At 43.3% G+C, this 23,506-nt stretch overlaps 1 protein-coding gene across 1 annotated transcript in view; it reads right to left on the bottom strand.

Moving 5' to 3' along the window:
• Positions 1–577: 577 nt before the first annotated feature.
• LOC124802774 (ARL14 effector protein-like) overlaps positions 578–23,506 on the bottom strand; it is a 97,202-nt gene continuing 74,273 nt past the window's right edge. The window contains exon 4 of the mRNA XM_047263770.1: positions 578–1,029. Coding sequence (XP_047119726.1) covers positions 954–1,029 — 76 coding nt within the window. The 3' untranslated portion in view covers positions 578–953. The remainder of the gene's footprint in view (positions 1,030–23,506) is intronic.

Here is a 23,506-nt window from a genome sequence, read left to right as displayed (position 1 = left end):
CACAAGCTTTCGGAACCAGTGGCTTCTCCTTCCAGCAGAAGGGTTGAAGGAGAATGAAGAGGGGTGTAGGAAACACACTGGAGAGGTTTAGGAAAAGGGGTAGAGTTCGGAAAAGTCATGCAGAACTCGGGATCAGGGGAGACTTACTGGATCGGATGAGAAGTCACCTGTACAGAAGACTTGTTTATGTGCCATATACCACCAATCCCCACTAAAGTTCCATTTCTGATTTGTAACTTACTTACCCTACCCACCCAATTAGGGGCTCCAACATTTCATGCTCTGACTCAGTATTGCAGGGCAAGATTAGTCAATCATCCAGCATGTTGCCCTGAAAAGGTTGCCGATCCTCTTCAGAAACCTTGTTAGTCTGGCCTCCTCACAAATATCCCTTCAATGTGGTTGCAGCTACAGTATGATTACCTGTATTATATATGCAAGCGAGCCCTCACACAATGAGTGGACGAAATAGTTAATTATTAAACTACAGCCACTGTAATGAGGAATAGATCTATTTAGGACCAAGTAAATATACAAATGAAGTACGATAATACGGGTAAAAATAAGAAGGTGCAGATTAGAGTTACATATTTATTTGTTCACATCAATATTGGAATTGACATCTCCAACTTAGATTCTGCTGTACAAACCAATAGCATACAAGATGTCACAGTACTTCAGTCATATTTTGTTATATTAATTCTGTAAGAATATTCAATTCCTGTATATATTACTTCACAAAACAAACGATCACATAATTCGATTGCCTATTCCTTTTATGTGAATGAACTTCCTCATTTCAATAAAAGGTAAACCATTCCGTAATGATACAAAACAATTTAACTTCACAGACACTTTCTGTAAATAACACAAATTTTAAAATCTGAAAGCACATTTCCATGCATGCAGATTGTAAAACTTCTTCACAAAAGAAGGCAGCAGAAGTTTACTTTTCATTTAAATTTGTTTTTTATGATAATGTCAGTGCCTTCAATTTCTATCTGTTCATAAACAAATTTCCTGTTGACTCTGGAAAAGAAAAAAATGTTTGTAATTTTGTTGATACTCATTATTCAGGCTTAGCAAATAAAAAATATAGTCTTAATTTGAAATATTTTATTTCAGCTAATATCTAACACATAAACTAAAAATTCGAAAATGGGTGGCAATGGCAAAGGGCATAGGGATCTTAGTGCACATTGTATCAAAAAAACACTTTACCAACTTCAGGTGCACATTATTTACACTAGAACAAGGAAACAAATACAAATAAACATATCCTCAAAACAATAATCATATTGAGTAATTGAAAAAGTTAATGTTGAACGTGTTACACATCTAAAATTTTATTTGAACTTGTAATACTTGTGCGCAAAATACTTTTTGCCACATATCGTACTATGGCTTGCAGAATACAGACGTAGAGGTAGAGAAAAGCTGAAGGAGTGTGTGAGAAAAATTAGGAAAGATGCAAATTGCAATACAACAGAATAAGGTGAACTAAGTGAAATATGTGCTACACTCTTTAGTAAACAAGCTGATCTAGCTTTTATAAGGCACGTTAATGCTTATTATTGTAATTTTTATGTTTCAATCATTGTAAGAAGGGCCATTTTCAAGAACATTTTCCCCACACAAGTGACTTATTATTTAACACGCCCTCCTACCACCCTTTTCCCTCGTACACCATCATCTGTCAGTTTTTACTACTAACTATGACACACTGTATACTAATCTTGCACTTGTTGTCCCTTTCAACTTGGCACCTCAACCACTACAAACTGTGATACGTCCTGTAACATATCTTACAATTCTGATACCTCTAGCATCCCAAGCAATGGCTTGTCATTTGGGCCTACTGGCCCTGATTGTAACTATTGATTCATTATACTATATGCATACATAATTATCATTTTATGGAACCTATGTTTGTTAGTCATAGAAATACTGTCAGATTTCCAGTATTATGTAACTCACTCTCGAAGTGAGAACAGAGACACTGTTGTTGTGGTCTTCAGTCTGAAGACAGGTTTGATGCAGCACTCCATGCTACTCTATCCGGTGCAGACCTCTTCATCTCTGAGTAACTAATGCAAGCTACATCCTTCTGGATCTGTTTACTGTATTCACCTCTTGGTCTCCCTCTACGATTTTTATACCCCCCCCCCCCCCCCCCCCCCTCCACGAAGTACTAAATTGGTCATTCCTTGATCTCTCAGAATGTGTCGTACCAACCGATCCATTCTTCTAGTCAAGGTGTGCCACAAATTTATTTTCTCCCCAATTCTTTTCAGTGCCACCTCATTAGTTACATGATTTACCCATCTGTTCTTCAGCATTCTTCTGTAGGATCACATTTAAAAAGCTTCTATTCTCGTCTTGTCTAAACTATTTATTGTCCATGTTTCACTTCTGTACACGGCTACACTCCACACAAATACTTTCAAGAAAATACTTCCTGATGCTTAAATCTATACTCAATGTTAACAAATTTCTTTCCTTGCCGTTGCCAGTCTACATTTTATATTCTCCCTACTTCAACCATCATCAGTTATTTTGCTGCCCAAATAGCAAAACTCTTCTAGTACTTTAAGTGTCTCATTTCTTAATCTAATGCCCTCAGCATCACCTGATTTAATTCGGCTACATTCCACTATCCTTGTTTTGTTTTTGTTGATGTTCATCTTACATCCTTGTTTCAAGACACTGTCCATTCTGTTCAAATACTCTTGCAAGTCATTTTCTGTCTCTGACTGAATTACAATGTCATTGGCAAACCTTAAAGCTTTTTATTTCTCCTCCTTGAACTCAAACTCCTAAACATGAAACTTTCTTTTGTTTCCTTTACTGCTCACTCGATATACAGACTGAATAACATTGGGGATAGGCTGCTACCCTGTCTCACTCCCTACTTCCCTTCCATTCCCATCGACTTATAAGATGGAAGTGGCAGAAATGAGAATGTTAAGGTGGATGAGTGGGGTGACACGAAAGGATAGGCTCAGGAATCAGTACATCAGGGGAACAGTGAAAGTGGGGCCCAGAGGGAAGAAGATCCAAGAAAGTAGGCTAAGATGGTATGGACATGTGCAGAGAAGAGGGGAGTACTATGTGGGGAGAAGGGTTTTAAGACCTAGAAATTGATGACTTAAGGAGAAGAGGAAGACTGAAACTGAGATGGAAAGACAAGATAGCAGGGGGCCTACAGGAGAAAGGGTGGCTAAGAGAAGAAACACTAGATAGGCATTTATGGAAGAGAAGGATCCAGCAAAGCAACGCCAACCCCACATGACATGGGAAAAGGCTGAGATGATGAGTACCACAATCAGTCTGAAACCTGCCAATGTTTCCAGGTTCCTTCCATGTATATAACCTTCTTTCAAGATTCTTAAACCAAATGTTAGCTATTATTAAATTACTCTCTGTGCAAAATTCCAACAGACAGCTTCCTCTTTCATTCCTTTCCCCTAGTCCACATTCACATACTATTTTTCCTTCCCTTTCTTTTCCTACTATTGAATTCCAGTCCCTCTTAACTATCTGAATATTTCTTTTATTTCATAATATATTTCTTCAATCTCTTCATCATCTGCAGAGCCAGTTAGCATATAAACTCTCACTACTGTTGTGGGCGTGGGCTTCGTGTCTATCTTGGCTACAATAATGCTGACACTAAAAAAAGCCAAGCCACAAATATTGGTAATGTAACTGGAAAAGTAATAATGTGTGTAGTTATAATTTGATAATTCATAATTGTTAAAGACAATCACAATAAAACTTAAAACTGTATCATATTTATTTCTTATTTCTGAGTATACCTCGAAGTTAACTTGCTATTAGCACTTCAACACCATGTGCATCATATTTGACGCACATTAATTTTTCCATTTTCGCCATGTCCATCATATTCGATCATGCGAGGGTTTGAGAGTATTTGCCTGTGGTGCATACACGATCACACCTGCGTTGGAATCAAATCGGCGTCGAATAATACTGGCCAGTGGGAGAAGTACTGTGATGTTGGTTTTGTAGTGGCAGCAATGGCTGACAGGCAATTGTTACCCGTTTACAATGTAGCATCAATACATGTTCCTTGCTGGCACTGAAATTTTGTTTACAGATGTGGCGTGAGTAGTGCTTGTTTTCAGTAAGATTTTGTGGATGTATGGTGAAAAATGGATTCACATGAGGACAGAATCCGAAAATGGTTGGAGGAATCGAGTTTATCAGGTGAATCACTGTTTGGAAGTGGTAGCGATTCCGACCCAGATTACTGTGCTCATTCCTTGATCGAGAGTAGTAGTGAAGATGAAATAATTCCTCTGAAGAAACAGAAGGTACATATGCAAGTTACGAATAATACGTCTATAAATGTTGCAAACAAAGTTTCATCTTCCACTGACAAAAACCGTGAAAGTGAGACGTTACCTGAAGAGATCTCTTGTGCTGATGGGTTCCCTACTTCATGAATGAAGTGGTTTGATGTAAAGGGAAACCTCAACTTTTTTCTTCTGGTAACTGTGGAATAAGCAATGCACTTTTGGACAATCTACCTGCAAATAGTCATCCCATTGATGTCTACAATTTTTTTTTCTTGGTGAAGAAATGTGCAATCTCATAGTGAATGAAACAAACCATTATGCTGAGCGAAAGATTGTTAGTGGAATAGCTGCATGAACATTATCACCATCATCCAGACTGACTTTATGGAGTAATATCAGTGTTGATAATTTGAGGAAATTTATGGGGCTTATGTTGTGATGGGGCTTGATCATAAACCAAGATTGGAGGATTCTGGGGGCCAGAATCCGCTTTTCAAAAAACCAGGTGTCTTCTATCAAGTCCTGAAATATGTTTGATTTGTTCCTCAGTTGCATACATTTTTGCGACAAAACAAAGATGAACATAACAAGGTGTCCAAAATTAGGAAGCTTGTGAATTCTCTGAACACAAAATTCCAGGAAGCTTTCATTCCACGTGAAGCTGTTTGTATCTATGAAACAATGGTTCGATTTCGTGGAAGGTTACGATTTCACCAGTACATTCCTGGAAAACTGTTTTCAATATGGAGTGACATTATACAAAGTGTGTGCTGTAGGTGAATATACTTGGAATGTTAAAGTGTATTGTGGAAAATAAATTATGCTATAGACTTAACAACAGCAACTTTTTAGAGTTAATGGATTCACTTTTGAATTCTGAAAGGACACTCTTTGTAGATAACTTTTACACTTCTATGAAGTTGGTGCACATTCTTCTAGAAAAACGAACTCATCTGGTGGGAACACTATGCGCAAAGAGGAGGAGTAATCTGAAAACTTTCATGACAAAAAAGTTGAAGGGGGAAACAATGATTGCAGAAAGCAATTCAAAGGTGGTTGTTAGAAAGTGATGTGACAAGAGGGACATAATAATTATTTTTTTGACAACCAAACACAAACCTGAGCTTGTGGCTGTGAAAACAAGGAGAGGTGAAGTGAAAAAACCAAATGCAATCGTGGATTACAATGTAGTCAAGCGCTTCATTGATCTTTCAGATAAAAAGAAAACCTATGGCTCATGCTTGAGGAAGTCAGTGAAGCGGTATCACAAAGTGGCCTTTAAATTACTATACAATACTACTCTTGTAAATATATATGAAAATAGTAGCTGTTCTTTAAAGAACAGATACCATTGATGACCGTGCAGCTTCTCTAGAATAAATGATAATTAATTGAAACCCTCAGCTGCCGACAGGTGTTGTTGACATACAGTACCTTGGTGGGGGCAGCTGAAAACGTGTGCCCCTACCGGGACTCAAACCCAGGATCTGCTGTTTACATGCCAGACGCTCTATCCATCTGAGCCACCGAGGACACAGATGAATAGCGCGACTGCAGGGACTTATCTCTCTGATGCTTCTCGTGAGACCCACATTCCGAACTGTCCACAATGTACATAAGTAATGTTCCTAATAGGTACTTTGCCCATCCACTCATTAGTCACGCCTACTAAGGTGACGATTCGGCAGCTGGGGGTTTCAATTAATCATCATTTACTCTTGTAAATGCTCATACTTTGTATGTTCAAATTACAAAACAAAAAATGGGTATCACTGCTTTCCCCAAGGCTGTTGCAAATGCGTTACTTGGGATTGACGATGTTTGGGAGACATCAATGAATGGCAATCACAAACTGGTTGAAACTCCAGTGATAAGACATTTTAACAGCTGATACCACAAACTCTCCAAAGCAAGTGGGTGAAAGCATGCCATCAAACATAGCAAGCAGGTGTCAATGATATGCCAAATTTGTCCACATAGTTTCATGTGCATGGAATATTTTTTTTTCTGCAATGCATAAATGTGTAAAAATGTAAGTTTTTTATTTTGATAGTTAAAGCAATTATACAACAGCTAGTTGGCGTTTTTATTTTCCAATAATAACCTCTTCCTCAAATATATGGGTGTGCATCAGGAAAGATGTTCATTTGCATATAAAGCTTCTAGTTGCATCAGAAGTTTAAAATGGGCAATGTGTATCATGTTTAATCATACCGCATTTATCAGGTTAGAACCTGATTTTTTACAATGTTAAGCATGATCACATGTAAGAACTTCAATGTTTTAAAATAATGTGTAGGGAAAAAAACATGGCCAAAATTTTAATTAGTTTTCGTTATTGCCAACACAATTTGCATGTTGAGAATTAATTATTTTTCTTCATTTTGTTGTTGGATGTTGTGCAAGTTTTTTTTTATGAACACACATCAAAAACAGTTTTCCATCACCCCGGTTCCCAGAACTCTTGAAGACAGATGTTGACTGTGGATATTATATCACAGACACAGTCCCTTTGACTGTTCACAGATGTCTCTAAACCCGCCCAAAGATGTAAACAACCATGCCTGAACAGCGCGTATTAGATAGAGGGGGTCTGACAGCTGATCAGTTCCATTCACTCCACCAGGAAGGAGGTGCACCGCTTCTGTTGTCTGTAGTTCAACTACGCCTAGTCTGTCAATACCGCGGTTTGATCGCATCTGTACTGGTACTTTGTGCCAGGAAGGGCTCTCAAAAGGAGATGTATGCAGATGTCTCTGAGTGAACCAAAGTGATGTTGTGCGGACATGGAGGAGATACAGAGACAGGAACTATCGATGACATGCCTCACTCAGGCTGCCCAATGGCTACTACGGCAGTGGATGACCGCTACCTAAAGATTATGGCTTGGGGGAACCCTGAGAGCAACACCACCATGTTGACTAATACTTTTCGTGCAGCCACAGGACATTGTGTTGTGACTCAAACTGTGCACACTAGGCTGCATGATGCGCAACTTCATTCCTGACATCCATGGCGAGGTCCATCTTTGCAACCACAACACGATGCAGCATGGTACAGATGGGCCCCCCCAACAATGTGCTGAATGGACCGCTCAAGATTGGCATCACGTTCTCTTCACTGATGAGGGTCACATATGCCTTCAACCAGACAATCGTCTGAGACGTGTTTGGAGACAACCCAATCAGGCTGAACGCCTCAGACACACTATCCAGCGTGTGCATCAAGGTGGAGGTTCTTGATGTTTTGGGGTGGCATTATGTGGGGCTGACGTACGCCGCTGGTGGTCATGGAATGACTGCCATCCTCCAACCAATAGCGCAAAAATATCAACAGCATATTGGCGAGGCACTCATCTTCATGGACATCAATTCATGCCCCCATTGTGCACATCTTGTGAATGACTTTCTTCAGGATAACGACATCGGTGGACTAGAGTGGCCACATGATCTCCAGACATGAACCCTACTGAACATGCCTGGGACAGATTGAAAAGGGCTGTTTATGGACGACGTGACCCACCAACCACTTTGAGGGATCCATGCCGAATCGCCATTGAGGAGTGGGAAAATCTGGACCAACAGTGCCTTGATGAACTTGTAGAAAGTATGCCACTTAGTATACAGGCATTCATCAGTGCAAGAGGACATGCTACTGGGTATTAAGAGGTACCAGTGTGTACAGCAATCTGCACGACCACCTCTTAAGGTCTCGCTGTATGGTGGTACAACATGCAATGTGTGGTTTTCATGAGCAATAAAGAAAGCGGAAATGATGTTTATGTTGATCTCTACTCCAATTTTCTGCACAGGTTCCGGAACCGAGGCGATGCAAAACTTGGTTTGACGTGTGTATGTTCCACGTATCTTTTTTTTTAAAGTAACATTACAGTAATTACTCTTTGCCCAGTAAGTTGTTTCTTGTCCAAGCACGCTGGATGTAAAGATGTTAACATGTGCTCCTGTAAACATCACCAAATAGATAGTTGCAACTAAAATCGAAATTTATCGACAGGTTATGGGCCAGTCTGGAGTAGCATCACTGAATGAAGAGGATGTAATTATTTTATTAATCATCAATAAACACACAGTTAGGGAAGTCAATTATACACTTTAACGTCACAGATACTAGATATTTGTCTGTTTTCAACGGATTCTATTAAGTCATAAATGGAACTTTTGTCAGAGAAACACAATGGAAATGTCAATTACATCTTTTAGCAATTTAAGCTAGACTTAACATTAAAGTCTAAGAAGTTGTATAGAAACAATCCATGGTAAGAAATAAGATTTAACCACTGAAGGTTTGCAAAGAAATTTTTTGCTCCTAATACAATACTACTATGGCCATCGCAAAATTGAGACACCTCAAGGTCACACCCACTCCCTGGAATCTGCCGGCACTATGCCTCATGACTTTGTAGCCACACGTACACTGTTAACAGAGCACAAGGTCAGTGCCAGCTGAATGATCTCTCTTTCTGTGTGATATCATCTGTTCATGGGTGGTTTCAATCTTCCATGGCACAGTTCACAGTAGTGAGTAAAATGCAGGAGCATGGGCCCATGTGTAATGCTACTCCTGTTGGTGAGTGCAAAGGGTGAGAAGACATTTGGAAGCAATATAAAATTGTCACATCAGATGTACTGCAGTTTTTTACTGATCTGGCTGAAAGGGAAGAAGCCAGGAATAATGTAAATTTTGTGCAGTAACGTCAGCAGAATCTCTAGATATGAGCACCAGTTTTGAATTTCCAAGAAAAAAATATAGATGAAAACTGGAATTACAGAATTTGACAATTCTGAAAATAAGTTAGTGCGTAGAACTGTGCTTCGATACTACGGCGGAGAAGCGCATCCAACAGGTGGAAAAATAAAGGGTGATCTAGATGAAAAATGTTTGTTGGTTGGTTGACTGATTGTTTTAGGGAGGGAACCAAACAGTGAGACCATTGGTCCCACAATCTAGGATGGCAGGAATCAAGGAATGAACAACACAAACAGCACAGCCCAGTCAAGGAAAGGGATAACGTACAAACAATGAGGGAAAAGGGGCATCAGGGCAGCATGAAGAAGAAAGAAGAGGCGCAGGATAGGTGGAAACTGGGAGAGCAGGGGTGCCCCAGAAATGCTATGCATGATAGGGCACCAGTACCACCACAGACTCGTTCCAACACCCACATCATACCATTATCACAACAGAACAGGGACGACACCTGGGGAAGAAGGCACAAGAAAAGGGGAAACAAATCAGACAAAAGTAGAGAAAAAAGGGGGGGGGGGGGGGACCTGGCCGGGGTGGAGGCATGGCGAAAGACTCTGTAACCAATGCCTATGCTGAGAGACTCAAATATGCTAGAGGAAAATTCAAGGACATATACCTGAAAGCACAAACGACTTTCATGAAGAAAACTGAAAACAGCCTAACCATGCAAGGATTGTTCGCTAACATCTGAGACAAAGAAGGTGGGAGGGCATATTTAGTGCAAAAGGCCGAAAGGCAAGGGCAGTCCAGCAAAATATGGATCACTGTGAGCGGAGCCCCACAACTGTAAGGGAGGCAGGGGGCTCGTGACGGAGTAAAAACCAATGGGTGAACCTAATATGGCCAATACGAAGATGGCAAAGGATAGCAGATACTCACCAGGAGGGACACAGGGAAGAATGCCACATGGTGGTGGTCTCCTTTATGGTGCCAATTTTATTACACAGGGGCATGACCTCCTAAGGGTCAGCCCAAGATTGAGCAAAAAGACATTTGATGTAAAGCTGTGAATCTGTCCCCAGAGGGGTCATGGAGAATGGGGGATAGGTGGTTGCGGCCCTCAGCCAGATGATCAGCAATTTCATTACCTGGAATACCTACATGGCCAAGAACCCAAAGGAAATCAACTGAACAAGCAACATCACGATTAGCTAGGAGGTCACGGATGGCATAGACCAGGGGTGGCAGAAAAACACCGAGTGAGAGCCTGAAACCCACTCACTGAGTTTGTGGCTAATAAAACTTGGGTGAGGTAGGACTGTTTAATAAATCAGAGACCCCAATAGATGGCTACCAATTCCACAGTCAACACCCCACACGTGGCAGGCAAGAGATGGTTTTCTGTGCCAATAGAAGACATATCCCACAGGATCATCAGCAGATTTAGAGCCATCAGTGTAAAAGAACGTCATCCTGAAACTCCTGTAAGAGCATCTGGAAGAAACAATGGAACACTACTGGAACAATGGAGGCATCTGGTTCCTGATCAAATCCATCTGAATCCGAGGCCGAGGAACTAAGCAAGGCGGGAGGAGGGGGGGGGGGGGTCGGGAAAGAACGTGGGGAAGAGGATAAGGAGGGGAGATGGAAGTCATGCTGGAGAGAAGTGAGGCAGAGCCCAACTGGTAAACCCACCCGAAAGTGGGCTGTGGAAGGGTAATGACCTGAAACTGTGAAAAAAATAGAATAGGAAGAGTGAGCAGGGGATGAGTGATACTGGTGGCATAGGAAACCAGGATCTGGGACAGCTGAATCTAAAGGGGAGCAATCCCAGTGTCAACCAGAAGACTATAAACAGGGCTGGTGTGGAAAGCACTAGATGCTACACCGATATCACAATGGTGAACTGGGTGCAAGAGGAGCAGCATGGAAGGGGCAGCTAATCTATAAACTTGACAACTGTAGTCCAGATGGGACAGAACTAATAGCCAGTAAGGGCAGAGAAGGGTTGAATGATCTACATCCCAAGAGGTGTGGGCACGAAAGCAATGAACACCGAGTTTACACGTACAGCCAACCTTCAGATGACTGATAAGGGGGCAAACAAGTAAGCTTGTTGACAAAAAGAAAACCCAAGAAACAGAACTGCAGGACCACAGTCACGTGTTGGGCATCTAGGTAGAACTCTGGTTCAGGATGAACCATAGTATGCCAACAGAAATGCACCATCGTTGACTTACTTGATAAATGCGTGTGAATGTCCACATGGAAGCATGCCGGTTGGCATCCTGGACCTGTTCTGCTGAGCTCTCCAATTGGGAGCTAGCCCAAATACAGAAATCACCCACATACAGAGCAGAGTGATCAATGATTTGGAAGAGGTCAAAAGTCCATTAATTTTGATTAGAAAAAGGACCTTAATACAGAACCCTGTAGAATGCCATTCTCCTGGGTCTGCGGAGAACTAAGAACAGAGCCAACCTGGACTCTGAACGACCGGTGGAAGAGTAACTGGGGAATAAAAACCAGGAGGGAGCCCTAAGATTCCACTCATCGAGCATAAGAACGATGTGATGGCACCAAACTGTGTCGTAGGCCTTACAAATATCGAAGAAAATTGCAATAAAATGGCAGTGCTAAGAAAAGGCCTGCTGAACTGTGGCAGATGATCAACTGGAGACTGCCCCTCCTGAAAGGACAGAAAAATCTAGAGGAGGCAAAGTGTTAGTGCTCCACCACAGAACTGGCCGACGGTGAACAGGGCACTTCAAGTGAGGAATGGCAATGCTGGCAGCACGGATTATTTTATCAGACACATCACAGACAACTTCATCTATACAACCTGAGAAAGAAGGTGGAGAAATGACCTGTGAGGTCAATTGGCACAATGGGAAGTCCAGTGGCGAAACCTGGACATTGGGAGGCAGGAAGGGAATGAGAGAATCACTGGAAAGCGGTCACTACTACACAGGTCATAGTACGGTGACCAGTATAAGAAAGGAAGTAGGGGAGAAGAAGAGAGCAAAAGCGTAACTGCAAAGAATGTGCCTTATGTAGCACTAAAATGAGCAGGGAAACCATTATTCAGAAGGCACAGGTCGTGGTCCACAAAAAATTGGACAATGAGGAGCCCCCAACAAGATGACGAAGCACTGCCCCACAAACGGTGATGGGCATTAAAATCCCTAAGGAGAAGGGAGGGTGAGGGGAAAGCGGGAGTTGCTGAAGAAAGGCAGTTAGGAGGGAGACACCGATTGCAGACCGTGACCACAAAAAGTGGGACCATACAGCAACCACTTCCGATATGATATGAAGTGGGATCCGTGCACTAACAATACCTGTATGGACCAATGCACAGACATCGCCAGTAGCCCTAAAAGCACTGACCTGGTTCTGGAAGAAAGCACGAAACCCGTAAAGGGTTGGTGAGTGAGCATCAGTAAGAGGAGAATCCTGGGGAACAATAGAAGCTGCTGAGTAATAGGCAATAAGAGATTGCACCGAGGTGATGGTAGTATCCATTACAGTTCCACTGAATAATCATGGAGTGAGTATCCAAGTGGGAGGCGGACGGGCTGGAACCAATCACGCTACTCGGTCATCATCCTTGACCAATGACAATGGGGTGACATCCATAAGACAGATGTCAGACTAAGGTTGTGGGTGGAGGGGTGAGGGAGATAGTCATCCAAGGGGCAAAGGGAGGAGCCTTCTCCTGGGACTTGGGTTTCCTCTTCTGCTCTTTCGTAGGTTGAGGAGGGCAGGGCACAACGTGAGAGCAGGCTTCTGTAAGATCCCGAACTGAAAGAGAGTGGGTGACCTTGGGGTGCACTGAGTGTGTGTCATGTGTCTGAGTTGTGGTAGCAGGCAATCTTTTTTTTCTTTTTAGTGGCTTTGTGGTGGTGAACGACCCCCCCCCCCCCCCTACCCCGGCTGTCTTAGTACAGACCAGGTACAGGAGAAGTGTGTCACTCCAAGCTGATGACTCAGGCCATCCTCTCCAGCAAAGGAAGGCAAGAGTCCTAATAAGCAGAATTCGATTATCCTCATTACCACTCAAAGAGACGGCTGTCAAAGAACGGTCAGTTTATTGGAGCTTAAAGCTCTCCCCGTGGGTGCCATCCAGCCACTGTAAGGGCCACCTAGCATGGAGGCCGTTGCTAGAAGTTCCTATGCTCCAGAATACCAGCAATCATTCTTGGGCATACCTGGGGTGGCAACAGCTCAGGTATTGGAATAGAGATCCCTGTGTTGTCAGAGGCTCAGCCAGATGGGTACATAAACAGCCCCACCACATGGACTGGCTACACATGCTGGTGGCCTAACGGGGTGGAGGGGGGCTACGGCGGGGAAGGAAGAGGGAAAGTAACAGGGGAGAGGAAGCCAAGCCACAGATGCTAATGAGCAAGTTCTTCGACAGAAGGTTCACACTACAGAGGGAAAATTTAGAAGTGGGGATCAAACCCCTAAGGGGACCAAAAACACAAAAGGATGAAAGAGAAAATGCTTGGGAAACAAAATCGCAAGGAATACAGGAAACCAGGTGGACATAAGTAAGAACACCGAAGGAGAGGCAGCTGTGAAGGAACGAGGATGGGGGGGGGGGCCACAAAGAAGGAAATGCAGCTTGAGTAGGCGAATGGGCTGCAGTAGCTTGGGGCCCTGTGAGCGCCACACAAGAACTCACGAAAGAACCATGAGCCCCCTGAGGGGGTTCATGAAAAAATTAATTATTCTGCCTCAGAGACCTCCATTGTCAGTCTTCTCTGTTCACGTGGTTTTTTATTCAGAAAGTGTAACGATGGAGAGACACTGCAGCAGCAAGAACAAAGTTTTGTCTAGAATGCACTTACTGCATGCAGAGACCAATACTCTTTGTAGTGCACTTTGATATAACTTGGGTTTTACAAAGCCACATGCAAAAATACATTTTGTTCATTTTCAATGGCAATACTGGCTGAAAGTAGCAAGAGTTACTTCTGTACAATGTATTGGGTTACGGGTGCAGTGAGGAGGGGTCAGTGAGAGCTGCAAATAAAAAAAAATTCTTTAGGTAGGGAATATTCTCGGTACTATTTAGGCCAGCTGTCTGAACTAAAATCCTAGCAGCAGCATACCCTATACTTGTGCACTGTTGTGCACAGAGTCTCTTTTAAATAAAATGTGTTCATAGGTGACAATACGTTAATGATATCCTGGCAACAGCATACGCTATACTTGCGCACTGTCGTGCACGGAGTCTCTTTTAAATAAAATGTTTTCATAGGTGACAATACAGTAGTGGTATCTCGGCACGACCAACATTAAATTCATAGTTTTCTTAACAACATTCTCACTGGAAGTTTCTACAAGGTCCAACGGAACAACAAGAATTAATTTTTTGTTACACAGGCAGATCAGTTTCCCACCTATTTTGGTATTTTATTTTTTAATTCTGAATACTTTTACATTCTCATGATAAAAGATGGATCACATGCATCTATAAAATCTGAGACTGTTTTTATATTATTTTAGTCAAAATATGTCAGTTCTGCTTCTTCCAGTGTGATGAAAAAAAATTTTTTCTTCAAAATTTCTTGTAAGATTAGTTTTTATATTTCTCCGTAGCAGCTAGCAAGAGTGTTCTTAAGGAATGTACTCCAATTCTAGACTGAAAACACACGTATCTAATATTTTATTCACAGCTTTTATTAACATTTGACATTACCACAACTGGTAATGCTGTATGACAGTGAGATGGCTTTCAGGCACCTGTTTTCATGATACTGCCTCAGCAAATCAGCTATTCAAACTGTATGCAGATTCAAGAATACATGGAAGTTCTAACAGCAGAAGGCATATCTCGGAAAGAGAGCTCAATTTTGTCATGAATTCTTGGAACGTTACATGCGAAGCTTCACCATTTTCGTACTGCATGGGATAATGTAGCAGCAGCTGACAAAAATGTTGACATTATTTGAATGTTTGCAACTGGAAGAACATAGATTAACTGAGGCAAAACAGTCAAATACATCCCAAAATACTTTCATCTCTAAACAAAATAAGCAATCTGTCAAAACAAGCCAGCAGCAAAAGTTTACAGTTCTGTGCTTCACATGCAACAAAAAATGCGTATGTAGAGAAAATTGCAGAAATAAACCATATAACAAATATTTAGCACATTGTAAGCAAAGAAAATCAATCTGACAGCTGCAAACAAAAGGGTCATTTTGTCAGATAATGCCAAACATATCCTAAAGACAGAAATCAGGCAAGCGAAAAACCCAAAACCGTACAGAATCAAAAGATTTTAAACACAAAGCACTAGCCACTGCTATATTATCTACTGCCAATATAAAGGACAAGTTTACAATCCGACTGAGAAAAATATTTTGGCGCAAAGATTGTAGTGCCACGCAACATATGACATTTAGAACGGACTGGCTAATAAATTACATAAAAATAAATCAGTATATGAAAGTTTTGATTGGCGACACTATTGCATTAGAAGCATATGGAGTTGGGAATGTCAAATCAGAAGCCTTTGATGTAGAAGTGGTGTAAAATAGTGGAAAATGTTTTATTTGACTGAATATAAACTTTATTTACTGTTTCTCAAATCTTATGCACAGGCTTTGTTCAGACTGCAAATGGAGACATCTCAATTTTCAAAACTGCTGACATTCTGGAAACTGTAGGAACAGGTAGACATGAGTGACAGCTGTAAAAAATCTTGTTTTGTAAGAGATGACGTAACAAATGTTTGACAGCAATCTCAATTAAAATGTGGCTTAGAAAATTAGTACATCAAAATGTGATGTACTAAAAAGAAATGGCAACGGTTATATTCATGATTGGAATATGTATTGTATGTGTGTGTATCTACTGCAAACAACATCACAAATCTCATCCAATAAATATGAATGTTGTTAAAAATATTCTGCACGCATTTCTTGTTGACTGGTGTGAAATGAATCTCATATGATTAAGCGGAACAAGGTATTTTTTGTTATATAAGATGATTTTACCATTTCTGCACTGTTTATTTTCTGATGACTTAAGAGGAAGCTGTCTCCAAATTAGAAACTTCGAAAAAAAAAAATAAAATTAAAAAAAATTGGTGCAGTAACAGCCAGCAGTGTTAAGCCAAGAGCCCCATTGCGCAAAGACAGGCTGCGTAGGGAGGGGCCAGTGAAGATGCTTGTTCCTTGAATTTCTGACCCATAGCTGAGATATCACAGAGATTTTCTTGCCTCGGGGTACTACGAAGGCGTTTGGAAAGTCTGTGCAAAAATAAAAACCACTTATGTTTTTACGATAAACCTTTTTATTTTTTGACATAGTCTCCTTTTAGACTTATACACTTCGTCCAACGCTGTTCTAATTTGTTGATCCTTTCCGAATAATATGAATTGTCCAAGTCTGCAAAATAGCTATTAGTTGCTGCAATCACCTCCTCATTTGAATAAAATCTTTGTCCCACCTGCCATTTCTTCAAATTGGGGAGCAAATACTAGTCCGAGGGGGCCAAGTCTGGAGAATAGGAGGATGTGGGGAGGGGGGGGGGGATGATGATGTGAAACGAGTTCCATTAATTTTGTGACCGCAACTGCTGAGGTGTGTGTGCGCTGGTGCATTGTTGTGATGGAAAAGGGCTTTTATGCATCCAATCGCCAGTGTTTTTCTTGCTGCTCTGTTTTCAAAAGGTCCAATGATGATGAATAATATGCAACTATAATAGTTTTACCCTTTTCCAGATAGGGAATGAGGATTATCCCTTGCGAATCCCAAAAGACAGTCGCCATAACCTTTATGGCCGACGGAATGGTCTTCGCCTTTTTTGGTGCAGATTCTCCCTTGGTAACCCATTGTTGTTTGGCCTCAGGAGTATAGTAATGTATCCATGTTTCACCCAGTGATGAAACGACGCTTAAAGTCCTGCGGATTCTTCCTGAACAGCTTCAAACCATCCTTGCAACAGTTCACACGATTCTGTTTTTGGTCAAGCGTGAGCAGTTGCAGAACCTATCTTGCGGATAACCTTCTCATGTCCAAATGTTTATGCAAAATATGTACCTGTTCCTTCAAGATGCCCACAGCACTAGCAAACTCGCGCACCTTAACTCTTCTGTCATCCATCACCATATCATGAATTTTGTGGTGTCACCGCCAGACACCACACTTGCTAGGTGGTAGCTTTAAATCGGCCGCGGTCCATTAGTACATGTCGGACCCGCGTGTCGCCACTTTCAGTGATAGCAGACCGAGCGCCACCACACGGCAGGTCTAGAGAGACGCACTAGCACTCGCCCCAGTTGTACAGACGACGTAGCTAGCGAGGCACACTCACGAAGCCTCGCTCATTTGCAGAGCAGATAGTTAGAATAGCCTTCAGCTAAGCCAATGGCTACGACCTAGCAAGGCGCCATTAGCCTTACATAGCTTGTATCTAAAGAGTCTCACTTGTATCGCCACAATCTCCAGATGTAAACAAGAATGGATTAAAGTTAAGTATTCGCGAAGCTACGTACTTTTCTTTATAGCATTCATTACGTATCCTGTTTCAGACCTCACGCCATCCTTCGTGAGCTTATAGCGCGCATTGCGGTGTCCTCAAACCACACTGTGTCGGCACTTCTGTCGACACATCATATGGCGACGAGTCAAAAAAGGGTCTTGTTCTTTCTACTTGCTTACATTTACTTGTGTCATGGCTTCGCCAGATGTTCTGTCCGAATTTTATCGCTCGCAGAATCAGCAGACGCAGGCGTTATTGGATGCCCCTGGACAGCTCGTTCAGGGTCAACGTGCAATGCAAAACGATGCGGCAGCCGCCGCTTCACCGCTACCGCAGCCACAACATGCAGTTGCACCCCCATTTTGACTGTATGATGCGGCGATGGAAACATGGACAGAGTGGTCATGCCAATTTGGATTTCATCTCGCCGCCTACAGAATTCAAGGTAACGAGCGGCAGCCTCATTTATTGGCGTGTGTAGGGGTGCAAACGTACCGTGTGATAGAGAAATTATTTCCCCGACGCGACGTAGCAACTCTGTCCTACGACGAAATTTTGTCGGCATTAGATGCCTATTTCAAAGAAACAGTCAATGTCGTTGCAAAAAGGTATACGTTCTTTCGTACGAAACGTACGGCCGGTCAGACTAATAGGGAGTGGGTTGCAATATTGCAAGGCCTTACAAGGGATTGTGCTTTTGAGTGTGAATGTGGACTCCCTTATTCAGATACAATGGTACGTGATGCAATTGCACAGAACGTTTCTGATGTTCGTATACGGGAACAGATTTTGAAACTAGTTAATCCCTCCCTTCAACAAGTAATCGACATATTGGATAGGCAAGACACACTTGACTTTGCACAGGAATCATCTGAAACTTCGCCAGCCGTGTGTCACATTAACCGGCCCGCCGGGCGCGCTGCACGGAACGATAAACAGCCCTCGCGCTTGTCCGCGCAGCTGCCGCCTAGCTCTCCACGTGTGCCGCGTAAGCGAGCAAATGCAGTGAAATCATGCCCGCGGTGTGCAACTAGACATTCGCGTGACACTTGCCCGTCACGCCAAGCTATTTGTTTTTACTGTAATAAGAAAGGACATGTTCAAAGTGTTTGCCAGAAAAAGCTCAGAACAATCACAACCATTCCAGGCCCTTTGCTTCGCGCCGGAATCGAACCAAGGACAATCAGGCTCGTGGACCTTCGCCCATGGACATTCATGTAGTTAATTCCATTCCGTCCAGTGCCACTTTCTCTAACAGTGACTGTGTTCGTCCCACAAAACATGTGCGTCGACGTCGACGGAAATCCCATCAGGTCGCAAGTGCTTCTGTACCTGTATCAGTTCAAATTGCACGAGACAGTCGCTCTTGTCGTCGGCAGGACAATAAACTTTTTGTAGACTTGGACTCTGAAGGCAAAGTGATCCCATTCCAGCTCGATACCGGAGCTGCAGTTTCATTGATCAATCACGACACGTACAAACAACTGGGCAAACCTCTGTTGCGTGCCGCAACCGTTCAGCTCACTAGTTATTCAGGACAGCATATCCCTGTGTTAGGACAGTGCAGTCTTCTTGCAACATACAAGGGACAAACAAAACTTGTGTCATTTTACGTTCTTCGTTCTTCTACTGCAGTGAACTTGTTTGGTTTAGATTTATTTCAATTGTTTAACATGTCTATAGTCAATCAGTGAACGAGACTGTGCCTTTCGCCAGTGTTTCTCGTCTATGTGAAGAATTTGCAGACATTTTAGCACCGGGCCTTGGTTGCGCTAAGAACTATGAAGCACATTTGGAACTGAAAGTCAACGCGCAACCGAAATTTTTCAGAGCGCGCAATGTTCCCCACGCATTGCGTGATGAGGTAGCAAGAACATTACACGATTTGGGATCACAAGGTGTGACTGAATGTGCGCAATGCCTCTTCTCTTTCAGCTCCGCTTCATCGCTTACGCCGTCAAGGTGTTCCGTTTGTCTGGACGATGGAATGCGAACGCGCCTTTCGCCAGTTGAAATCAGCGTTGCTTTCTAATACTTGGCTTACGCCATTCGATCCCCAGAAACCCCTTTTGTTGACGGTAGATGCATCAGATTTCGGGATCGGTGCTGTGCTTGCGCACAAAGATGGATTGCATGATCGCCCTATTGCCTTTGCGTCAAATTAGCTCTCATCTGCGCAAAGAAATTATTCACAGATAGAGAAAGTAGCTTTGGCTCTCGTATTTGGTGTTACAAAGTTCCATGATTTCTTGTATGGTCGTCACTTTACCATCATCACAGACCACAAACCTTTGACATCACTTTTTCATCCGAACAAGCCTGTACCTCCACGTACAACGCAGAAATTCATTCGCTGGTCAATTTTCCTCTCGCAATACCGCTACGATATCTTGTATCGGTCCACTGCTAAGCACGGAAATGTCGATGCGTTGTCCCGTTTGCCTGTTGCCGAGGATAAAGCATTCGATTCTTCCGAACTTGCTTGCATGTTCATTGATGCGGAAACCGATGACGTGGTCGAATCGTTTCCGATTGATTTTCGTCGTGTAGCTACGGCCACAGCTGCTGACCCTGTCCTTGTTACCATTTTGCGTTTTGTTGCTACGCAATGGCCCTTGTCAAAGTCACGGATCGAGGATCCGTTGATTCGCCGATTTTTGCTCACAAGGAGAGACTTTTTGTACGACATGGTGTTTTGTTGTTGCGTTCTGATAATGATCAGTCCAGAGTCGTGGTCCCACGTTTGTTACAGTCCTCTGTCTTACGGCTTCTTCACCAAGGACATTGGGGTATAGTGCAAACGAAACAACTTGCTCGTCAGCACTGTATTTGGTTCGGAATCGATGCTGCGATTGCGAATATGTGCTCTTCTTGGATGGCGTGTGCCGAACAACAATCCGCACCCCCGCGGAACTTCTTTGCATGGCCAAAAGCCACTTCCCCTTGGCAACGCTTGCACATCGATTTTGCTGGCCCATTCTGGAATGCTCGATGGTTGGTTGTGGTCAATTCTTTCAGTAATTTTCCTTTTGTTGTCTGGTTGTCTTCCACGTCGTCATCTGCCACCATCCAAGCGTTATCTGCTATCTTTTGCATTGAAGGCCTTCCAGAGACTATTGTTTCAGACAATGGCCCACAATTCATGTCCGCAGAATTTCAGTCATTCTGCAGGGCCAATGGTATTCACCATCTGACATCCGCGCCGTTTTCGCCTCAGTCGAACGGTGCTGCTGAACGATTGGCCCGGTCTTTCAAGTCACAGATGTTTAAGTTGAAAGAGTCGCATTCTCGGGAGGACGCGTTGTTGCTCTTTTTGTCTTCGTATCGCTCTCAGCCCCGTGATGGTCGCTCGCCGGCTGAGTTACTCCACGGTCGTCCTCATCGAACCTTGATGTCTTTGCTGCATCCGCCGAATCAGGTTCCTGTGCAGCGGCAGCCACCTGCTTTTGCTCCAGGCGACGTTGTCTATTATCGTAACTATCGCGGTTCACGGCGTTGGCTCACAGGGTGCATTCTTCGCTGCCTCGGCCGCGCGATGTATTTGGTTTTGGGGGCCTCTGGTGAGGTGCGTCGGCATCTCAATCAGCTGCGCCTCTGCCGTCGCCCGGGTTCTGCCGCTCCCCGTCTGCTTTCAGCGACGGTGCCGTCCGGTCAGCGCCCTGGGGACCCATCTACTGGCTCGCCTCATCCCCAGGTGTTACCGACGCTGCCTTCCATTTTGCCCCATGGCGGTGCGCCGCCGCCGCCGCCAGCGGTGGACGCGTCGCTGCTACCGCCTGGCGCCTCCCTGGGTCACGCGCCGCCGATCGTCTCCCGTGACCAGATGTCCTCCGCCATGGAACTTTTGCCCGCTCCGGACCAGATGTCGTCTTCGCCCGTCGGGTGCCCGAACGCAATGGAGGTCGACCCTTCGGCCCCTCCTATATCTCTAAGGGCGCATACACCGCATGTTGACGTGCACCCTGGACTAGGTTTTCAGGCGTTTCCTAGCTCCCCTCGGACCGAATGGCAGGGTGCAGGTGGCACAGCCTCGCCTGTTGTTGGGCTCCCCACCTCATCGCATACGTCAACATGGGGTCCTCCCCACGGCGGGCAGAAGCCTTATAACACGACCGTTCGCCGATTTGCGGGGGAGGAATGTGGTGTCACTGCCAGACACCACACTTGCTAGGTGGTAGCTTTAAATCGGCCGCGGTCCATTAGTACATGTCGGACCCGCGTGTCGCCACTTTCAGTGATAGCAGACCGAGTGCCACCACACGGCAGGTCTAGAGAGACGCACTAGCACTCGCCCCAGTTGTACGGACGACGTAGCTAGCGAGGCACACTCACGAAGCCTCGCTCATTTGCAGAGCAGATAGTTAGAATAGCCTTCAGCTAAGTCAATGGCTACGACCTAGCAAGGCGCCATTAGCCTTACATAGCTTGTATCTAAAGAGTCTCACTTGTATCGCCACAATCTCCAGATGTAAACAAGAATGGATTAAAGTTAAGTATTCGCGAAGCTACGTACTTTTCTTTATAGCATTCATTACGTATCCTGTTTCAGACCTCACGCCATCCTTCGTGAGCTTATAGCGTGCATTGCGGTGTCCTCAAACCACACTGTGTCGGCACTTCTGTCGACACATCAAATTTTATCAATGATTTCTGGAGTTATAAACTCCACAGGGCATCCAGAACGTTCAGCATCACTTGTGCCCATATGCCAACTCCGAATATTTTGAAACCACTTATAAACTGTTCTAATCAAAGATGCAGAGTCATTGTAATGTTAGTTCTCTTTACTCTCCCGAGACATTTTACCTTTCATAAAGTAACGTTTAACCACTACACAAAATTCTTTTTCGTCCATTTTTGACAATCACCCGACTTCCCTGATTCACACCAATGCCAAACACAAAGAAATAGACCAATATGGCTGAAACTTGGTGTGCGTTCTTTTGAAAGATGCTACTAACTAAACATGACCTTGATACGTGCCGGTGGTGCCATCTCTCTGACTTTTCAAATGCCCCTTGTAATTTGTCCACTTCAGAGTAATCTGATTGCAACTCTGTAACGCTTGCAAGGAAAGTGACAGACATAATATGGGGGGTAGGGAATCTAAAGCCCCTTAGTTGCTCTAGCTATGCATGAAGCACCATCAGTTACTAGCAGCAAAATATTGCCTCTATTCACACACTTTGGTCACAAGAGCTTCACAGACTTGTCAAACAAAATGGCAATTAAGTTGTTTACTCTCTTGAGAGCTTCACTTGCTAGCATACGGATTGACACGAGTTCCCACACTTTTGTTTGTCGCACCCCTCTACTGCCAAAAATGGAAACTTATGGATTCATAAAGACTCACCATTACAGCCCCAATTTTCGTGCCCTATCGTATCTTAAACGTGTGTATTAAGTAACTGTCACAAGATCAAAATAGCACAATGAAGCAAAAAACAATATAAATACACAGTATCAAAATTCAGTTTCAGTTTCATATTTATATTTATTTCACGTTGGCACCTGCTTTTATCCAAAACATTGGCCAATGGGCATTAGTTCCATTCTGTAGGAAGTACACACACCTGTGGGTTGACAGCACCTATGTGGAGTCAAGTCGACATTCCCCCTCTCACAAACACGGAGGCTAAACACACTCCCTCTGCATCACACACACCTTTGAGGTAAGTGACTCATAAAATGGCACATACAACAACAATGTCTGCTCTTAAAAACTTTTTCCTCAGTTCATTTTGGGACAAGGTCTCAAGTTGCAATACTGGAAAGTGCGATGAGCACACTTCACAGTTTTACACAAATTTATACTGATGTTTGTGTGTTCATTGGATTATGAGCAGTGGAGTATTTGTTACAGTACAAACATTTGAAGTTAGTGTTTTATCTCGAGGGCGTGAAGTTGGAGGAGAGCAAGAGAGTACCACTATCACTGCAATAAGATGAGGCTTGAGAGGGGGAATGTCTATCTGTCTCTGGT

Source organism: Schistocerca piceifrons, chromosome 6, assembly GCF_021461385.2.
Source record: "Schistocerca piceifrons isolate TAMUIC-IGC-003096 chromosome 6, iqSchPice1.1, whole genome shotgun sequence".
NCBI classification, from domain to species: domain Eukaryota; kingdom Metazoa; phylum Arthropoda; class Insecta; order Orthoptera; family Acrididae; genus Schistocerca; species Schistocerca piceifrons.
The sequence above is the reverse complement of the archived record's forward strand: the minus strand, read 5'-3'. Positions and strand labels throughout refer to the sequence as shown.